Source organism: Protopterus annectens, chromosome 1.part0 (genome assembly GCF_019279795.1).
Source record: "Protopterus annectens isolate FY-2018-M chromosome 1.part0, PAN1.0, whole genome shotgun sequence".
NCBI classification, from domain to species: domain Eukaryota; kingdom Metazoa; phylum Chordata; order Ceratodontiformes; family Protopteridae; genus Protopterus; species Protopterus annectens.
The window spans coordinates 600,541,957-600,563,592 of NC_056725.1; the positions used below are offsets into that span (position 1 = coordinate 600,541,957).

At 37.1% G+C, this 21,636-nt stretch overlaps 1 protein-coding gene across 2 annotated transcripts in view; it reads left to right on the forward strand.

Annotated features, from left to right (window-relative positions):
• Positions 1-10,794: 10,794 nt before the first annotated feature.
• KCNH1 (potassium voltage-gated channel subfamily H member 1) overlaps positions 10,795-21,636 on the forward strand; it is a 2,413,895-nt gene continuing 2,403,053 nt past the window's right edge. For both annotated transcript variants that reach the window (XM_044061729.1, XM_044061739.1), the window contains exon 1: positions 10,795-11,045. In XM_044061729.1, the coding sequence (XP_043917664.1) occupies positions 10,973-11,045 (73 nt within the window). In that variant the 5' untranslated portion in view covers positions 10,795-10,972. The remainder of the gene's footprint in view (positions 11,046-21,636) is intronic.

Here is a 21,636-nt window from a genome sequence, read left to right on the forward strand (position 1 = left end):
CAATCATCGAGTACAATGCCCCATTTGGCATGTACCTCACTTGGCCCCAGGCAAAAGCTGGAGAGGCCGCAAAAGTACCTCACAAAGAGGATCCTAGGCCTTAAACACTTGACCTATATGGACAGACTCAAAAAACTCCAACTATTCTCTGTCTCATATCGCCTACTTAGAGGCGATCTCTGCTTGACTTACAAAGCCATGTCTGACCCAGCTCTGTTAGAAATGCTACATCTAAGGAAATCCCAGTCCCTCCGTACCACACGTTCCAGAGACCTCAACCTCATTACCACAATCAACAGAACATGCTGGAGGGACAGGTTCATAACCCAGAGACTACCCATACTATGGAATAGACTTCCCATACATGTCAAACAGAGCACCTCACTGGCCCCAAGTGTCTCAGGGCAGCATATTAGAAGTAAATTGTACAAAGCAGGCGATTCTTTAACTTGATCAAACTATTTGCATCAAACATATCAATCTTCAAACCAGGGTTAAACTGATCAAAAGATGCCCTAAAGAATTATAGACAGGCAAACCTTCCTCTAATGAAAAAAATGAAAATCATGGATGAAAGTCTGATTTGGCCACATGCTGAAGACATCTGAAGAGCTGTGAAGGTAGTAACTGAACATAAAGTTATTAAGCAACTACAACAGCCAAAGCAATCAACTGCAGATTAACTACTACAACCAAAGCAATTGACTGCATATTAACTACAACAACCAAAACATTTAACTGCAGATTAACTGTAACAACCAAAGCAATTAATTGTAGATTAACTACAACAACCAAAGTAGTCACCTGCAGGTGAACTACATCTGGAAAAGGCCCAGGATTACAGCAAACAGTTCAGAAACAGCTTTCTTCAAAGACATTGATCTTTAAAATCCCAGACACTATATGCTAAATGCCGGATATTATTTCTCAGTGTAACTCCACATGCAATGCTCCACACAACCATCAAGCAAATGCTCGATTATTTCAACACTGGTAAGGATAAATGCATGAATTGTAGTTGTTGTAATGATATTTTAGCAGGTACTAATAATGTGTTCACACATCCTGTGACCAACAGGCAATATACATTTTTCCCTCACAGCCAGTTGTAATACCAGCTATGTGGTGTACATTTCCACTTGTGCAAAATGTTTTTCATTTCATGTGGGGAAGTGGATTATTGAGCATAATTCAGATATAAGAAGGAGAAATGACAAGAATGCTCTAAGTAGACATATCATGAGCAAGGGTGAGGACCATTGTTTAAAGTTTAGGGTAATAGACATAGTAGTGAAAGTAACCGGGGGGGGGTGATTTAAACAATTTTCTTGAAAATAAACAGTATGAATGGATTATTGGATTATGTACAGAGTTTGAACCTGGTCTTAACAATACTGTAAGTATTAAACCTGTTGTAGTAAGAATACAACAAAATATTTAATGTATTTTTAAAGAAATTTTTTATGCAGTGTCATGTGATATGCTGGCTGTGGTCATGTGATACTTGTTTGCTCTTATTTAAATGGCGATTATTCTGTGTAATGGTATTAGCATTGAAAAAAGGTTGTTACCTGAAAGCTTTGCTTTAATAAAGTTTTTGCTTGACTTTGGAGCGGTTTATTTCTGAACACTGGTAATGAGGCAGGCGCTACAAACAACTTCAAATGATGGACATGTACTTGGTAAGAACAGGAACCACTTGAAATATATATACTAAGAACCAGAACCACTTAAAATATGTATAGTAAGAACAGGAACCACGTAAAAATATAATAAATAATAATAAATAATGTCAAAGTTATTCTGCAAAGGCCTCTTGCAGGCAGAACCAAAATCATCCACAGTCCAGCATAGCCAATACACAATGCTAGTATAAAAAAAAATATGGATGTTCGATGTAATCCATAATCCAATCAACTCAAGAACAAAACCATATTCAATGAGCAATTTATAGAAATTTCTAACAAATAGTTATCTTAAACTAATTAAATTTCACATATTATGTTTTCATCTATTGACCAGTCTGGAATACATAACTATTTTTTAGTTGCTAAAATAATAATGTTGCATCCCTGTCCATTATTTTAAGAGATCTCCAGTTTTTAGAGGTGGGTGGCCTCTTGTTTTTTTTTTTGTTGTTTTTTGTTTGTTTGTTTGTTTTCTCTGTAAGAAAATATGGGGAAGACCAGCACCTACATTATAGTGTTGTAACTGATGTTCAAATTGAATTAAACATACTCTGTTTCAAAGGACTTAAGGTAATTCATTTGCATTGCTTTTAATTCTGCTTTGAATTTACGTGTATTTTACTCAATTAGTACTGACTCACTGAGTACTGATGCAATTTCCAGTTGACTTTAGCATCTTAACAGAGGTTTTGCTACATGAAAACACAAAGACAGATAGACAGTCACATGCATATTGGCTAAAGCCTCTCTAACATTTTTCATGTTTTAGGGGAAGATTATCTTTGGTACCAACAGTGATAATTCCCTTTTTCCAAGGTGTGCACTCTTTCTGACTGATCTACCAACTATTATGGCAATGTAGACTACCATACAATGTGGAGTTCTTCCTTTGACTAGAGGTGGGCTATAAAGCCAGACTGCATATGTATACATACACAAATGAGTGTGGGTTTTTACAAACACACACATGTGCACGCGCGCGCGCACACACACACACACACACACACACACACACACATATGCAGATGCCCGCAAACACATATATTCACACATATGCAGATGCATGCAAACACACACACACACACACACACACACACACACACACACACACACACACACACACACAAACATGTATACACACAGACACACCCAAACATATGCAGATGCCTGCAAACACACATACACACACATATGCAGATGCCTGCAAACACACATACACACATATGCAGATGCACACAAACACACACACACACACACACACACACACACACACACACACACACACACACACACACATACACACACACTTTCACATTGCCATCAACAAGTTAACCCTAGCAAGTGTTCAGAAGATATTCATATAAAGATTATAGAAGTATCTTACATAAATACAATTTGTAGATGTTGTTTAAGGTATTTTTTGAACCATAGAAAATCCCCTGAGTCACCATTAGCTATCAAAGAATTGTTTAGGTCTCTGCACTCACAAAGTCATATGGTGTACTTTAACGTGCACGTGTTTACATTGGAAATAACCAGGTGCCTGCTGAAACTGTATCTGTACCACTTTCTATGTATACACAAGTGTGTATTTGTGTGTGTGCATGTATGTCAGGAGTTTGAAGGTACTGGGGAGTTAAGCCCCTTTTAAAAATGATTGAGAAAAGTAACAGTGAGTATTAGAATTCACTATTATTCTGTATGACTAACCATTTATCTTTTTCAAAGTACAAAAACCTGTTTTTTTCACTCTAGCTTTTCTAAGACCTGAAATAACTAGTATTTGGTATAATATGGCTTTGTTTTATTATTAATTTGAAATGAATGGGTGCTTATTCATTGCCTGGTATTCTTTTCTGTTATAACCTGGTCCCACTTAAAAATGCAAAAATAAATAATAAAAACAAATACTAAATTGCTATTGTTTCTGTAGACAGCATTTTCAGACTTGCTTGATCTTCCCCTGAAGCAGACCTTACTCACCCCAGGAAGGCTGGCCTCACTTTTGAGAAGCCATGTTTTAAGACCCTGATCCTTTACCATTTGTTTTTGCTAAACCCAAAATGAGGTTCTACAGTTCTGTCATGTTGAGTATCAATCATTTTAAGTACTAATTGTGGTAGAAGATAACATACCACGGCACTCACACAAATCTAGAATTTTGAACTAAAGTATTCATCCCAGTCAACCAAACCTGTAAGCATTTTAAGTGGAGAACTTGAAGAAGTTGTGATGCCTTCTAAACAGCTGATATACTAATCCTATTTCTTCAAGAAAGGAATTATACAAGAATCTCCTTTATTGTCTGTTAAAGGCATGAATATTTAAAGCAAATGTGAAATGCTATGAGTGATTTTGCTTGTAGATTAAGTGTCATAGATTTAAACCGGAACATTTGAAATGAGACTACAGTAATGATAGCTTCCGATTCTGAATACTTTTCATTTATGTCCCCTATTATTTTGTTACTTAATAGAGTACAAACATAGCTATAACAGTCAGGACATTTTAAATGAATGTAAAGATGCCTGATCTTACCATCACTGTCTAAAAGCAGAGTGTGTCATCGTGGGAATGGTGTAGCGAAGAGGAGCAGGAGAATTGAACATGGTATGAGTACCTTCATGTGTTGTCATAGATCCCAGTAAAGGTACGAATAACAGGGCAGTGAATGAAATCAGTGAAGGCTATGAGAGGTCAATATGAAACTAAAAGAATATATTGTGTGTGGTCTGAATCTATCATTTCACAGAGGCTTACTTTCAATAAATGTGTTTATGACTGCACTGTGTTTGCTCCCAAACAAAACAGTAACTGTTTTCAGGATAGTACAAGTAGTACTTGATCCAGTCTGCATCACCAGCTATAGTTAACTTTTATGAGGCAAAATAACATTATCTAAATCCACATAAGGAGGTGCAAAGAAGGTGGGAGCCACACACATCTGTCATTCCTAGTTTAAGTTGTACTTTCTCGCATTCTGGATGAAAAAAATCCTAATCATCCGTTACAGGAGAAGGTTTACAAAGAACTTTCAATCATTTTTAAGGTTGTCCCGACAACAGTTAAAAGATACCAGACAATAATGATGATATTAATGCCTTTATCCTGAAACAGCATAGAGGGCCATTTAATTTCAAATATGGTCAGTAGTACTTGGACTGGACACTCTAAATTGGCCATAGGTGTGTGTGTGTGTGTGTGTGTGTGTGTGTGTGTGTGTGTGTGTGTGTGTGTGTGTGTGTGTGTGTGTGTGTGTGGTAAATAGCAACCTTGGCAGAGCTAGCCGCACAGGGTTGTGAACATTGGCTCTAGATGATGGTGATTGTAGATATGACATCCTGAGCCCATGTGTAAAAATGGGAAAAAGAGGGTTATGGATGGATGGTAGGTAGTACTTCCTTAAAAGAAATCTAAACATGCTTATTGTTCTAGTTTTATTTGGACCAATGGGATTCTCAGTCAGGTGGAATGAAAAAAAATCTGTGGCAAATTTCAAGGGATAAGTGATCAGTCTTTGGGATTTTTATTCCTAGCAGAATAACTGCAAATAGCTTCCCTCACAAAGTATTTCAGTTTTATTTCTATAGGGGCCACTTTCTTCAGCTTACTGAACAAGTCAGCAGTTTATTGGTGGTAATCAGCACATATTTGACTTTACAATTATTTAAGGTGAACTTGGTTTTGTTCAGAAGTTTCATATAAAGCTTTATCAAAAATGAGGACTGACAATGTTTTTATATGCTTATACTCAAAGCGTTTGTACTTACCAGTGTTAAAAATACCTTCTTCCACAGAAGAAGACCGCCTGGAATTTATGTAGATTTTTTTTCATAAAAAATGACAATCATTTCTGAACTGAGTGGCTTAAGCAATGTCAAGCCTAAACACCTTTTCAGTGGTATCGAACTGCGTCACAGCTAAGTAGTACACCTTGGTATTTCTGTCATGAAAACAAAAAGAGTCATATTAAATACAGCAGCTGTTACTGCAAAAACGTCAACTGGCCCTCTAAATACAGCAGTTGTTACCACATAAACATTACAGGGAACATCTTAAAACATGATTGCAGGAAACAAAAATGATAAACAGCTTCAAGGTCATTGCTTACAGACATATATCAGAACAAAAAAAAAATACAAAAATTTCTATGCATGCATTTATATTGCAAAGCATCCTGAGAATTATAAAGAACTGATAATCATTTTTGAACTCAAATAGCTCAAGCTATAGTAGAACCAACAGAAGGTTTTTCAATATTACAAAGCCAAATCAGAAATAATGCTAAATACAGAGACATATTTCAGTGTAATAGAGCACGTTAATGTGTCTAGGTACTTCTGAATGAAATAGTAAAATAAACACCACTGAATGAAGAACAGAAATAGTTATGGCATATGTTGTTATTGTTGTTGTAAAGACATTGCAGTATCACCATACAGAAGACTAATTGTTATGACTGTGTCCAGTGATTGTGTAGGTATTACAGTCCAATAGTTTATTCTATTATTCTACAGATTGTTCAGAAGTTCAGTGGATGAACTACATGTGTGAAGTCTCCATTACTTCACATAGTATACTCTACCTTTACTCAGGTTGCCCAGTGAAGGATAACATTTCCTCCTGAAGCACTGATAGGGACAGAGAAGAATCATGTGAACTGTTAGAGCAATGTTTCTCTGGGTATTTTGTTTGAACTGCGGCTTTCAAGCATCAACAGTGTTTAGTGCTATTTCTTTGCCTTGCTGTTCTAAAAAATGCTCACGAGACATAAAATAATTTCTTTGACTGCAATTCACTTGCTGAATATTGTAATACTTATCTGCTGGTGTCTGGACAACAAAGGCATTTTTAAGTTTTCAGACTGCTGAATTTCTTCCTGCAGTCCAGCAAGTTAGGAGTAGTTTCAGATATATTCCTCTATGCACACATTCAGATTTTTAAAATAAGTAAGATAATTTATATTTAGTGCATTGCTGAAAGGTAATCTGAAAAGAAAACTCTGGGCCAGATTCTAAAAGACACGCTCTTGGTGTAAGTGCCTTACTCCGTAAAACCAGCTTACACCACAGTAAGCCACTTGGATCAATAGAAAGTGTTTAAGAATCAGGCCCTATATTTAGGTTCTTCACCAGCCTCTAATGCTGTTCATGGATTAAATAAAAGAACCATGAAGGGGCTTTCTTCACCCTTCTATCAGAAGGAATTTTCCCACTACCACAGCTGAATACCCAGTCCGTTCATTAAAGAGCTTAATGTCCCTACACACTCGAAAATGAGATACCAATTACATTTATTCAGCTAATATTAACATAATTGCACTTTTACTGCAGCCACTGTTGTTAAAAATAACACAGATTTAAATTGTTATAGCTGCAAAGTGTACTCAGAATCATGGCTGACTGTCTTTTTTGGCACCTGGTAACATATTTACTGTTCCTCATGTTTTCTTTTCAAACTGTCTGTTTTTAATTTTGGTCTTAAAACTTTTCATGAATGTTCTCAGCAGTTTCTAGTCCTTATTTTGACAGTACTTATGTGATTGTGTGTGGTGTATCCCATTTTATTTCAGTCAGACAAACAGTGAAATTATATGAGTTGTTTTCAAACATCTGCAGGGTGGGAGGGTGGCTTAATGGCTAAGGTGTTTGCCTTGCAAACACAAGTTCTTTTTTGAGTCTCACAAGGGGATAATTAGCTGGGCTTTATAATGCTCACAGGGGCTTGTTACTGATGCACAGCAACAGAGAAATGGATTTTTCTGGAAGTTTCCACTGATGAATGTGAATAAAAGACATGTAAGGGGTGATGTTCCTTGCAATTTAATGTAAGTTTTGCCTTCATTTTCCCTCACCTACACAGCTTCAGAAAAATGTGTGATTATGTTACTGGAAGAGAGCATTGCATTCAGTGTTTAGGCTGGATCCTGTTTGATTTACTGATCTTGTTCTTCACGTATAATAGTTTGGGCATTTCATTTTTGATGAAGTAGGTCAGCTGTTCTATAGCTAACAAATACATATATATATATATATATATATATATATATATATATATATATACATTTATTGCAAATTGAAGAGGAGATGAATATTCTTACATTGGATTGTGATGTATTTTGACCTTAAACAGAGATATACTGATAAAAATCACACATATACTACATTTACCTTATGCTTAGCAGTGTCAATGACACAACAGGTAGCAGACTCACCTTCAGTAATGAAAGACCAGAAGGATGTGGGTTCTATTTCCACTCCAGGTGATTGACTTGCTGTCACTGTAGTACAGCATTTGGGGGTAGGATGGGATGGGATGAGGTGGGGTGGAGGGCTGAATTCCGGTGTGTGTTGCCCTTCTTATGAGACCTTAAACCAAGGTTCCATCTGTCTGAGTTGGTGGTAACTCGGGTGACTGTAAAAGATCCTACAGCGCCTATAGAAAAGAGTAGGGGAAGTTCCCCAATACCCTAGCTAAATTTTTCCTAATAGCATAATACTATTTTGGGTTTTCCTTGTAAAGAGGCCACTAACCTAGTGGAACAAAGCAGGTCAATAAAGGATAAATACAAATGTAAGTACTGAATAGACTTATGAGTGCCTCATGTAAGGAAAACATATTTTAAAGACTAGTTTCACGTATGCCTGATTGAAGCTGATTCACACCAATTTATTTTCGTTGCATATATCTTTTAATTTATTTCAGACTAGGACAGATGGCTACATCCCAGGCCTTTATGACCATAAGAAAAAGTAATTGCGCAAGCCATTCATTCTAGCTACAAGGTCAATAGAAAGTTTAAAAGTAGATACTGAATTTTGTCTCTTTATGTTTGCCTTGCCAGTACAATAACCATTTTTACACATTGGACTTAAAATGTGGTTTGAAACTACATTTCTGGGTCTGAATGAAGTACTGAATAAGCAGCTCTTTCATGGCTAACTTTCAATTGTAACTAAAACGCTATTGAGAGTTAGTGACTAACAAAAATCAAAAGGATGCCACTGTAAAAGACAAAAATGACCCATTTCCAAACACAGTCTATCTTTTTCATTCGGCTTTTCCCGGTTAGGGGTCGCCATAGCTGATCACCTGTCCGGGCCTGATTGGCAGTGGAGTTTTACAGTGTCGAGTTGGCAGCCCGGCGCCCAACCTTCCACAGAAGGAACACACACACACACACACACACACACACACACACACACACACACACACACACACGCGCACTGACACCTATAAAACAGGAAATTATTTGTAGTCTCACTGCAAGAGAGACAAATATTATCAATAGTACTACAGTGCACTGTTTCCCTTAAAATTACATTATGGAGTTAAAGAGCCAAAATCAGGCCATTTTGTGCTATAATAAGTTAGAGAAAAGAAAATAATAATATCCAGTTAAAGTGGTGTTTGGGTTGTTTACTACTACAGAAAAGTTTACTGGTTGTTTTCAGTTTCTGAGTTTTACTGCCCTCAAAAATCAATTAAAAAGCATTAGCGTCTAGTGCCATCATATATGTGAAACCTACATTCATCCCTGAAATAAAGACTTGAGTCTAGTCCGTCGTTAGGTAGCAAACAATAAATTAATAATGCATTTTGAGTTTTATATCAAGAAAAAAAGTAATTTTGTAGAGTTGGGAACGTTAATACGTTATCAAATAGTTGGAGCAAATTCAACCAACAATTCGATTTCATGTTGCTGTTTTTACTCATGAATGAGGATGTTGTCAGCTCGACAAACTTTGTATTTTGAAGTCTTTGTTCTGGACTAGCATGGCAAGTATTGAGCTGGTCCTGGCATGTGTCAGCTATAGTGTTGCTGAGACAAAACCAGCAGGACAACACTTAGCATCTTGTAACCTAAGCTTGGGCACTTATATACTGTCCGGCCCTGAACACCTAACAGAAGAAGCTCAAACTGTCCAGATCACTTTATGATGTAGATACTATTATCGTTCATTAAAAAACTACTTACTGCATCCTCCTTACAGGTAGCTCGATCATCTCGATATGAACATTTATCTTTTCTACTGTCTCCTACATTCTTTCAGGGTCTATGCGAGGAAGGTAGAGACTGCTAACATAGTAAGGACTACAGTAAATAATATCTTAATATCTAATGCATTTCATAAAGTAGATCAGACTCGGAATTACAACAGTTTAAACAGGGAACTATAATAGGCATGCAACACGTTACTTCTAAGACCTTGGCAGGTTAAGGGCACCCGGAGTATGTGGTTAGAAACCAAATGGACTCAGTTTGTTCTTCAAAACCAAGTCAGAGCACACAGTGAAAATGCTGACCACAGCTGGTCTCTACTATAAGTCTTGGACACATCGTTGGCCACTCAAAGCGGGTAGAATTAGGAATACGTTTCTTCTTTTTTTATTTTTTTGCATATAAAATTAAAATAACCGATGTTATGCGAAAGAGAACATACCCCTCATGTCTACCTCATTATGAGGAACGTTGAGTCTTAAAAAGTTATTGTTTCCTACAATTCCAAATTACAAGGATGTGCCACTGTCACACCTTTTAAACAGATACAGTGGTAAATAATATTGAATCATATTAATTTAGCAAAGGAACTTTTTTAAGTATGAAGTAACACATTTTAAGCATCCTGTGGAGATTCCTCGTTGAAGATGACTGTAAGCTGTTGTTATATGTTCCACATTTTGCCCATTTGTTGTTCCACATTAAGAGAGGTTGTGTTTCAGATTTTAGTGGTAGGAGGGAGGAGCTGTGTAGCACCTTTGTGCTTTTAACCAAATTGTTTAATGCAGTTGTCATATAGTTTGCATTTAATGTAAATATGGTCTTAAGAATGGTGGTACAATAATAAGGATAGAGCCTTCTTAATCTATGTGAGTCCAAAATCAAGAATCTACTGTATGAGGATTGCCTTCCAGTATGCAGGGTCCATGACAAATACACAGCAGAGGGCGCTTTCGAGCTAACTCTGTTAACCTAATAAGGAACGTGATTGTCCCAACTTTGCCCACCAGATGGCGAAGTCTGCACGTATCAAAAGGGAGGAGCGGGAATTCTGCAAAAGAAGCTGCCAGGCAGGGTGGGTGGGAGAGCGGTGCTTGTAGGTGGAAAAGGCTGAAGCCAGGCTCAGCTTTCAAGTCAGTCAGGCAGTCCTAGTGTGCAAGACCAAGTGTGGAATCGTAGACCATGAAGAGTTCGGAGCTGTCAGCAAGTGACCCCCCGAGACTAAGGAGTCATATCATCGGTACCACCACTGCAGCACCCTGAGCCCACCCCAAAACAGACTATGGCGGGGGGAAGAAGAGGACTCGTTGCCCCGCAAAATACCTTTTTGGAAAATATTGTCAGACGGTCCAATGGTAAGGAAAAGATTTTTAATTAAAAAAAAGTCATTACGGGATGGAAAGTAAATGTTGGAGGCCAGCAGCATTGAAGAAATGCCGTAGAGCAGTGCGGTAGTCTAGTAATGTACGCTAAATCTCATTGTTTTCCTTGGTTCTTCTGCTGCTATGACAGTTCCTGAATTTAAGTGTACAGCCAGTAAATAAAATTACATTTTTACTAAACATTTGTCAGCTCGGAATTGTAATACCACCGGAATTCCAACAATCTAGTGGACAAAAACGAACCATTACTGCGGGTTACTTTTATAGTTTCTGTGCGTTTGCAAAACAAAAAGCGCACATGCAGTTAAGGGAATATATATTTTCTCAACGAACTATTTATAAGGACAGCCCGTGCCAAATGGACATTACATATGAAAGTGGATGGATGAGGTATGTGTGCGAGAGAACGGTACCAGTGAATGGGTGCAATTCATTTTAATGGAGAGCGCTCCTTAGGATAGCACCATCACATAAGGACCAGAGTACCCCTACCCGTCTCTAAGTCTAGTGAGTAAATGGAGTACTGCTGTTGTATGAAAGGAATACACTCTTCCCCACATGAAACGAAGACAATTGGCAGCACATCTTTGGAAGGATTATTTAAATTATATGTACCTCTACAGAACTGCACATCCCTGGCAGTGGGTTAGAAGGAATGCAGTACGTGGTTTGGATATGTCTCTGAGCCATCAGGTAATGCAGTACTTGCTGCCCAGTGGCGTGCCCCAGTGTAAGGAGAGGGCAAGATTTAGTTAAACTCCCAACCACTGGTCACTTGCCCCCACTTCCAAACTGCTTCAAATGTACATATATATATAGTCTACATATATATATATATATATATATATATATATATATATATATGTATACATATGTGTGCGTGTCTGTATATATATATATATATATATATATATACACATACACACACAAACACAGATACACACTTGTGTGAGAGCATATAACGATTAATTATATCAATAATATAATATATTTAGTTTTATATACACATACACACATCATATAAAAACACACGCACATTCACTTACGCACATTATTACTCATTTGGTCCCTCACGTTGACGTAATAGTTTTAGCCCCTCTGATGCTACCAACAGCTGGGCAGAGTTCTGTGTGGACAGGAATACTTCTTAAATATAGGAAATTCCAGCCGATGTGTCTGTTGTACACAGAAACAGCTGCATAATGTCCCCAAACCCCGTTGTTCGCTGGAAATAATATTTGAGTGCAAAGTAATTTCTACTGTACGTCTACTTGTTTTAGGCTGCTACTGTCATATGTACGTTACCTCAACAAAACTTGTTAGCTTTCAATAGCTTCTGTTGTTTCTTAATATTGTTGGGCAATTATTACAAAACTGCAGGTAGAGTTAATACTGCCCTCCTTTTAATAACTAACTTACTACAGCCTGCTACAGAATGAAGAATTAAAGTGTAAAACGTTATAAGTTACACCTTTTAATCTTCCAGATATTCTTTCAGGCCTAACTTAGTGTTAACTGTAAATATCTAATATTTTCTTTACTTGCAGCTAACAAAGTTTGCCACAGTGACGATTTAAGTTCTAATTTAAATTAAAACCAGTTTGAAAAGTACAACTATAATGACATTGCCATTTTAATACCCTTTGCCAGTCAGAAACTATTATTTTAACGCGCATACAGTACAGAGCCTATTTAATAATTTATGAAATGCCATTAGCTTCCATCTTATCCAACTGGAGTTAATGCTTGTATATGCAATTTCAAAGGAAGTAGCTGTTTGGTTTATTTATAAACTTACTTGAGTTGTAAGCAAGTGAAAGTAATGTATCACTTGTATTTTTGTATTTATTATTCACAGTAAAATAATAAAAAAAAATGGTTTGTTTTAAAAAGAAGCTAGTGTGCAGTGAAGCCCAGCCTATATATGCTTTAACACAGACGTGTAGGGTCATTGATGGCTTAGTACAAACAAGTCTCACTTATTAAAGTGTCCCACTCTTTATGGCTTTGCTTCAGTAATTGTTTTGTAAAACCATATTTTAAAAGTGATTTCTGTTAATTATTTATTTTTATTTATTTTATTTATTTAACATTTGTTGACCGGGAAAGTCTGACTAGGTTCCACAGATCCTGTTTTCAGCGGAGGCCCGGGGAGAAATGCTCTAGAAGCATGTCTTTAGAATTAATGTGATAGGTTATTTTTCTCAAACAGTACAAGCTTCAGTAAACATTTAATTTCCAGAGAATGTTAAACATTTATCCAGAATTTCATCTAATTATAACAGTGTGTTTTAAAAATAAAATGCCTCTAATAAGATACCAGAGGCATCAAAATGATGAGCCAGAATTTTATCTCATTATAACAGTGCTTTTCACAAATAAAGTAATTTTGAAGTGATCAACATAAACATGGATATAGTCACACACAGAAACATATTCTATTTCTTTTGCTGAAAATCCAGGCAATAGTAATCATTTTGGCTTCTTCACAAATTAATCCTAATAGCATCAGTGTTTTATAATTTATAGTTTTAACTGTGAAACACGTTGAGAGTATTGTTCTGGCCTATTTGAGAGGACTGAAAACAAACTAAGCTTAGACTGTATTATAGCATCTGCCTTTGCAATATACTATATGCCTGTGTTCATAGTACGGACATATTGCTTCATCTGAGTTTATGCAAGGACATTTAAAATATGTATAGAGAATATGTTTCAACACAGCTTCTTTCTGTCTCAATTCTAATAAACCTCTACACATTAAGATTGTTGCTTTTGCATCTACTTTAGCTCTTTCATACAGGTTTCCCAGACTATCTGTGGTCTACACTAGTATAATTACTAGAAGGAGGATAAACTCTAACATAACAATATTGCCAGAGAATTATTGCTTGACAGGCACGAAATAGTAATTCTGGCTTTTGAGACCTTCTGGTCCTGATGTTGTAATTATTACTACATATCTCTCAAAGCATAATTTCATAATAAACAGTGACATAGCAGACTTTACTTTTTAAAGTACGTGGCATCTTCATCTTTTTCTATATTAAATCTTTTAATTTTGTTTTTTTTCTCCTGTTTTCTTCACTCAATGCCTTCTTTTTATCTGCCTGCTGGCAGACTATGATATGTGTTTGTCTTTTCTCTTGCCTGGTTGCAGTGAGCATTTTGCTGTAGTTCTTTCAGTTACCTGGGTCTGTATGTTTGAAATTAAGCACTTTTTTGTTTTGTTTGCTTGTGTGTCTTCAGTGTACCTTTGTTTCTGCCTTGTGTTAACTAACTTTAGTTTAAATGTTTTCCTCACCCAAAGTGGTACAAGTTTTGTAATGCATAATGACAGTGTGTGTATTGCAATCATTTTGTTGCACAACAAGCCCTTGCCATACATTATACATTTTATATAAAAAACGCAGTTTTGGAAACATTACATTATTGATTTGTAATCATGTATTCTACATATGCTTAGTGCAACAGAAGGCTTTGTTAGAAAGTTAAATGTTGTAACATCTGGATTAAAACGCTACAATGCAGTCTAATGATCTTATATGCAGCGACTTTTGGAAGACATTTTGTGGTGGTTTCACTAGAAAACTATATTATTATTTGTAATAAGAACGCATGGAAACAATAATAGCATTGCATATGAGTAGGGATGAAATTGCTATGTTTTTAAGATGCATATATATCATCCACAATAGCTACATTTAAATCCATTTATGAAAAATAAGTAAAAACTAACTTCATTCTTTGATTTAGTTTAGTGGAGTTTTGCTCCTGTAGCTTATTATAGCGTATTGCAGTTTGGTCACATTTAGTGGGGAATGTGTTTCCACTAATCCAGCAGAGATATTTCACTGAAAGATATAAAGTTAGAGAAAAAAGAAACTGTGAATTTCTGCATGCAGCAGTCATGATTCAGTTGTGAAGTATCCATCCTATGGTGTAGCAATTTGTAGAAATATTAGACTTTTATGACTAATAGAACAACAAAAAAAATAGACCTTATTTCATCAAGGGGTGCAGTCTCAAGTTGAAATAACCTAGGGATTGGCGACATAATAATTTTGTTCTAGCCCACCCCCCCAACTTGATTACCGACCATCAATCATCCATATTGTACTGAACTTGAGACAATTTGTTCCCTGGTAGAGGTCCTCCCAAAAAGGTTGAGAGATGCCCAGAGGGACCCATACTTGTATTCATGAGGGTTGCTTGTGCTCTTGCCGGCATTTCAACTATAAGGACATTGCTATTGGCCATTGCCACATCCCCTAGCCAGGAGGACATGCAATTTGCTTCAATGCAGAGGTTCGCAATACTTCCCCATGTGAGTGCATACTTTGAATTCCACATACCCACTTATGACAGTGACCACTGAGTGATGATATAGTGAGCCAAAAGCCTGGCCCTAGACTGCAGTTTGTGTTACTGCACCTCCCCAGAGGGATCACGACCTGCTAGAGTCAGTTCCCCTACCCCTCCAATGGTCATGCTAATCCTTCCCTGCCAGCTCTGTCATCTACCTGAGCTGGTGCTTGAACTTGGGTCCCCTGAGTTGTAGGGTCCCTTTGGTCACCTGAGCTGGCATAATAATTTGTTAATATTACTTTCGGTAAGGGAATCTGTCATCTTTGGTTTAAGGTATAACTCATCTCAGGATCATGTTAAAATTTTCATAATATAACATATTACAACAAAAAGCAGCTGGAGTGTCATGTTTGTACTACACAGTCACAGCTGGACTTTGATCTGGATAGTACAGACACTGATTCTGCAGTTAAATGCATGGTGTAGATATACAGCAATAGGTATTTGTATGTGTAACACACGTTATAAGGTGCAGACATTTCTTTTCTACACAACTAACTTTGAGAAATGTTCACCTCAGAAAGCATGGAAGAGATATTTGAGTGGCTTTCAGTCGCCTTTTAATTGCTGAGCAACTAAGTTGACACTGCCCATCAGTATTTTATTTAATATTCACAAACGACTTTAAATTCATGTTTTTGCTCATTATATTCCTTGTGCTCATGCATGTTATAAGAGCATGTCAGAGAGATGTGAAAACGACACTCTGAAACAGAAGGATGGGGGGAGGGGGTGCAGTCAGAAGATTGTCCTGGGAGCACCAAAAGGGCTTCTTCACAGAGAGGGATGTGGATCCATGGAAATGGACCACAAGAATGGGTGATGGAGAAGAAATCCAGAGAGGTTTTCAACAGGGCATGGAATAATTGGAGGAAGGTTTAGGGAGAAGGCAGGGATGGAGGTATATAGAATAATAAATGCACTTACAGGGCAGATGAGAGAGGGTTATTGTTGCTGCTATCAAGCAAATGCAACAGTGATTTTCAAAGACTGCTTAGTGCTAGTTCTTTGTCTAATGGACATAGTTTTTTCAACGCTGCCTTGTGTGTGTGTGTGTGTGTGTGTGTGTGTGTGTGTGTGTGTGTGTGTGTGTGTGTGTGTGTGTGTGTGTGTGTGTGTGTGTGTGTGTGTGTGTGTGTGTATATATGTATATATATATATATATATATATATATATATATATATATATATATATATATATATATATATATAGTATATATCAATATATATATATATATATATGTGTGTGTGTAAATGCGCGCGCGCGCGCACACACACACACACACACACACACACACACACAGATTAATAGTTTGAAACATAGTTAAGTGACACATGCACTATAAATAACACTAGGTTGCTGTGGTCAGTAATTTCACTTTCCTCAGCCTGCACTTGTAACCACAGAACTACAGTAATGAAGTTTCTGGGTATGGGCAATACGTCCTCCATGTAGTGGTGGGTATGGGGGCTTTCCTAGTCCAAAATTATGCTTTTTTTTTTTTTTTTTTTTTGTTTTTTTTAGTTAACACCACATTTTGCTGCTGTAGTTGTCAGCTGAGTGAGTGTTGTGAACATGACATATTCTTCATTAATGAGTAGTCTTGTATAAAAATATTATAAAAACAGTGTCTTCAGAACTCATTCTGAATAATGTATGCTCTTTGTGTACACGTTATATTGCACTGTGTTACTATTTCTGTCAAATCATTTCACATGGCTTTGGACTAAATGGCTACAGTTTGTGATGGCATGAAAGCACAATCTTTTCAGTAAATTTACACTTTTAATATGTGTGGTGTGAACATTTAGGCAGAGATGGATAATGGTGTTTAAGAGGCATTTCAAACCATGCAACTCTGTTGAAGCACATGTAATCCGTAATTAATGATTTTCCATAAGAATGTATTAATGTGCATGGGGCTATCAGATACAGGAAGCCCTTGTAACCAACTAAAACTGTACTGAAATATAAAGACATAATTCAACCAGAGCATATCAAATTCTACATGCTGAAAATGAGCCCAGTGAATGACAACTGCACCTACATATCAAAACACTACAGAACACTGCTACACACCAAAACACTATGGAACACTATTATACACCAAAGCACCACACAGCATTGGTATACGCCAAAACACCATGGAACAATATTATACACCAAAGCACTACACAGCACTGGTATACACCAAAATAACATGGAACACTGGTGTACACCAAAAGCTATGGAACCTTGGCATTAGCCAAAACACCACTGGACACTAGTATACACTGAAACACTATGGGACACTGGTATATGCTAAAACACCATGGAATACTGGTATATGCTTAAACACCATGGAACACTGGTATATGCCAAAACACAACTGAACACTGGTATATGCCAAAACACCCATTGAACATTGGTATATGCTAAAACACCATTGAATACTGGTTTATGCAAAAACATATATCTGTCTACCTGGGACGACATGATTGACAGGCCACGATGCTTTGCCAGAGATGGCCTGCACCTGTCACCTCTGGGATTCCTGATACTGGCTAAGGCTTTTGCCACCCCTATAGTGCCTTTTTTAGGCAAGGCTCAAACATTAAACACACCACCATAGGAGATACAAACAAGCAAAATCTAATGGTAATGCTACTCAATGCTAGAAGTCTAAACCTCAAAATGCACTCACTCGAGGCACCCCTTAAGATGGAGAACATTGACATCTGTGGAGTGACAGAGACCTGGTTTATGGCTCCAGAGAGCACCCCTACATTTCCAGGCTACAATTCGTACCACATTTTTTTGCCACCTAACCTGGACTGAAACACTAAAGGAGGAGACGTGTCCATATTCATAAAGGATATCCACACCTGCAGGCTAGTTGCTCAACATAATGCATCCAAAATTATCCAAGTACAATTAACACTGGGCAAGACTGCAATTCAGGTTGTAGCTTGTTACAGATCCCCCACCATGCCCCAGGATGCCCACTCCATGTTTCTCAATATACTGGATAATATTAAGGTACAGCCCAATACCCTAATATTGGGAGATTTCAACTACCCCACCATCAATTGGGAAAACTACTCATGTACAAACTCATTTGCTGAACGTTTTAAGGAATTCATTAATTCCAATGCCCTGGATCAGCTTGTCCATACCCCCACCAGGGGCAGAAACATCCTGGACCTGGTCATTACCAATATGAGTAACAGATACTCCACGCCAGAGGTCAACTCCTCGCTGTTAGATCCGAACACAAGCTAATCACCCTAGACATCCATATCCCGCCCGCACCCCCCATTAAGGAAACCTCCGTAAAAAACTTCTCCAAAGCCAACTTCATGCTTCTTAAGACAGAAGTGGCTAACTTTACGGCACCCATACAGATGGAAAATAGAGGCACAACTGCTGAATCATATACAAATGTACTGTATAAGCATATACACGAGTGTATGGACCATGCCATCCCCAACAGAACCAAGACACTATCCTCCAAAAAAAAGAAGCCAATCTGGTGGTCCCCTGCCATAAACAAACTCTACAACAGGAGGAAGAAACTGTTCCAAAAAAAAAGAAAAATCCCATGACTGCAGGAACTCCCTAGTCCATCTCAGTAAGAAGCCGAGATCCCTCATAAAATCCTCCAAAGCTAGTTATGAAAATAAAATCACCATGGATTTTAAAAGCAACCACAAAGCATTCTATGTCAAGAATCTCAATGGCAACACTCAGATCTGCTCCGAGCTACAGCACGATGGCACTAGATTTATTGACCCAACTGATTTTGCCAACATCCTGGCAGACAGGTTCAGTGCAAACTTTATCCATCCCTCATCCACAAAGGGCCCATCTCCATACTGGAAGATTGCAAAGCCCCTGTAATCACAGACACACAAGTAAAGACCGTATTCTCCAAAGCCAAGAACACAGCATCCATGGGACCAGACAACATCCCAGGCTGCGTTCTGCACAATAAATAAAATAAAAACTCGCTGGATACACACTGCACGTAACTCTTTATTAGAAAAAGATGTGAGTGCTTTCACAGAGTCCTCTCTGCTTCATCAGACATATTATAACTGTTAGAAATTCATTTAAATAGTGGTGCAGCATGATGTCAACCAATAAACCAAATAACAATGCTCATGGTATAAAAATATACATATATATATATATAAAATATAAAAACACATATAACAAACACATTTATAGATTGTGTAAAATGTGAGGCACATTTCTAACCATCTGGGTACGATATTAAAAGCTATGTAAAAGATAGAAAAATATATATAAAACAAATACTAAATAAACTGGAGCATCAGTGCTTTAAGGCCCTGTTTCTGAGAAATGGTTTTAAAGAAACCTTAGAGTTTAGACCAGGTGGTCTGTCTGCTTGGAACTTAATAATCCATTCTTGTTCCAAAGCTTCAGTATTGTTAATAATATTTCCACCTCTTTTATTTCTATGGACAGTATGGAGAACCAGGAACTTAAAAGTGTGTATGTTCCCCTCTTGCATCACATGCATTGCTTTCTTTTTTATTTCTAATATCTCTCATATGTTCTAAAATTCTGTCCTTCAATAATCGATTTGTTTTACCTATTTAATAGGCAGGACACTTCGTGCAGAAACTAAAGTATACTATATTTGCAGTGTGACAGTCAGCATAGAAGTGTGTATCAATGGAGAAACCTCTGATAGGGTGTTTATACTGTCCCCCACCAAACATGAATGGACACGCTGTGCATCTCCTGCAGGCAAACGTGCCCATCCTATCAGACTTTACATATTTTGGCTCATCTATTTTCTTGTAGCACAATTGTCTTTTAAGAGACTTATTATTTTTAAAGGAGAAAGATGGTGTCTCTCCTATTATTCATCAAGTTCTTTCACACTCGATAGGATATCACAGTTACTTCTAACTATGTCACAAACTATATTAATGTTACTTGCAAAAGTCAGTGGTACTCGCAGCATATTATTCACTATATTTCTTGCTGTGCCTAAAGTTGTTGTTATAGTATTCACATTATGCATGGGTAAATCATTTGCATGTTTTCTTCTAGCATTATAGTAAGGTTGGCATTTACCTTTCCTTTCTTTCCATGCTAAATCAATCTGCCTTTCAATATCTTTCATTTTATACCCACTTTCACTAAATTCATGCTTAAGAAGAGTCAGTGCTTCACATAAAGTTGCATCATCATTGTGTAGCCGCATACAACAAACTATCTGTCCTTTCAAAACATTTGCTTTTGTAAAACTAGGGTGCATACTACTGTTATGCAAAACATTATTTTTTCTGATAGGCTTCCTATACAATGAAGAAGAAATTAGTTCAGGGGTATTTCTTTTAACTTTCACATCTAAGAAGTCAATCTCTTTGTCAGAATACTTATAGGTAAATTTTAAGAATGGAGTAATAGTGTTCATATACCCCAAGAATTATTTAAGATGGAGCTCATAATCATGCCACAGCAAAAAAAATATCATGTACAAAGCGTTTATACCAAATAATAAATTTAGCAAAAACATTTCCTGTGAGAATATTATCAGTTTCCCACTGCACCAGAGATAGGTTTGCGTAGCTATTTGCACAGGCTGTGCCCATAGCCACGCCAACTTTTTTGTATGAAATAACGATCTCCAACATAAATATGTTGTTCTCTAGAACTATCTCCAGTAATGCACACATTAGTCTTATCTTACTGCCTTCAGTACCTCTCCTGACAAGTAATTCTCTGACATTTTCTATCCCCCATGTATGGGGAATCACTGTGAACAACGACTCTATATCAAGTGTCACAAGCCAACATGGATCATCTAAGGCTTCAAGGTGTATACTTAAATTATTTAAACACTCCTTAGTATCTAATAAAACAGTTGTGCATTCATTTAAAATAGGATGCAAGTTTTTTTCAATATAAATTGATAGTGGCTCAGTCGCCCATCCACAGCTAGATACTATAGGCCGCATAGATGGGTTCATTAAGTCTTTATGGACTTTAGGCAAACGATAAATTATTGGCACTACTGGAAAATCTGTTTTAAAATACTCAAAAAGTTGCTCAGAGATTATTCCTGTTATTAACAGATCAAACAATAATACTTGTAGCCTGTCCATCAAAGCTTTCAAATAGGTATGGGAAATCTCACAATAAATAGTTGCATTATTTAAGTGTGTCTGCATATTATCA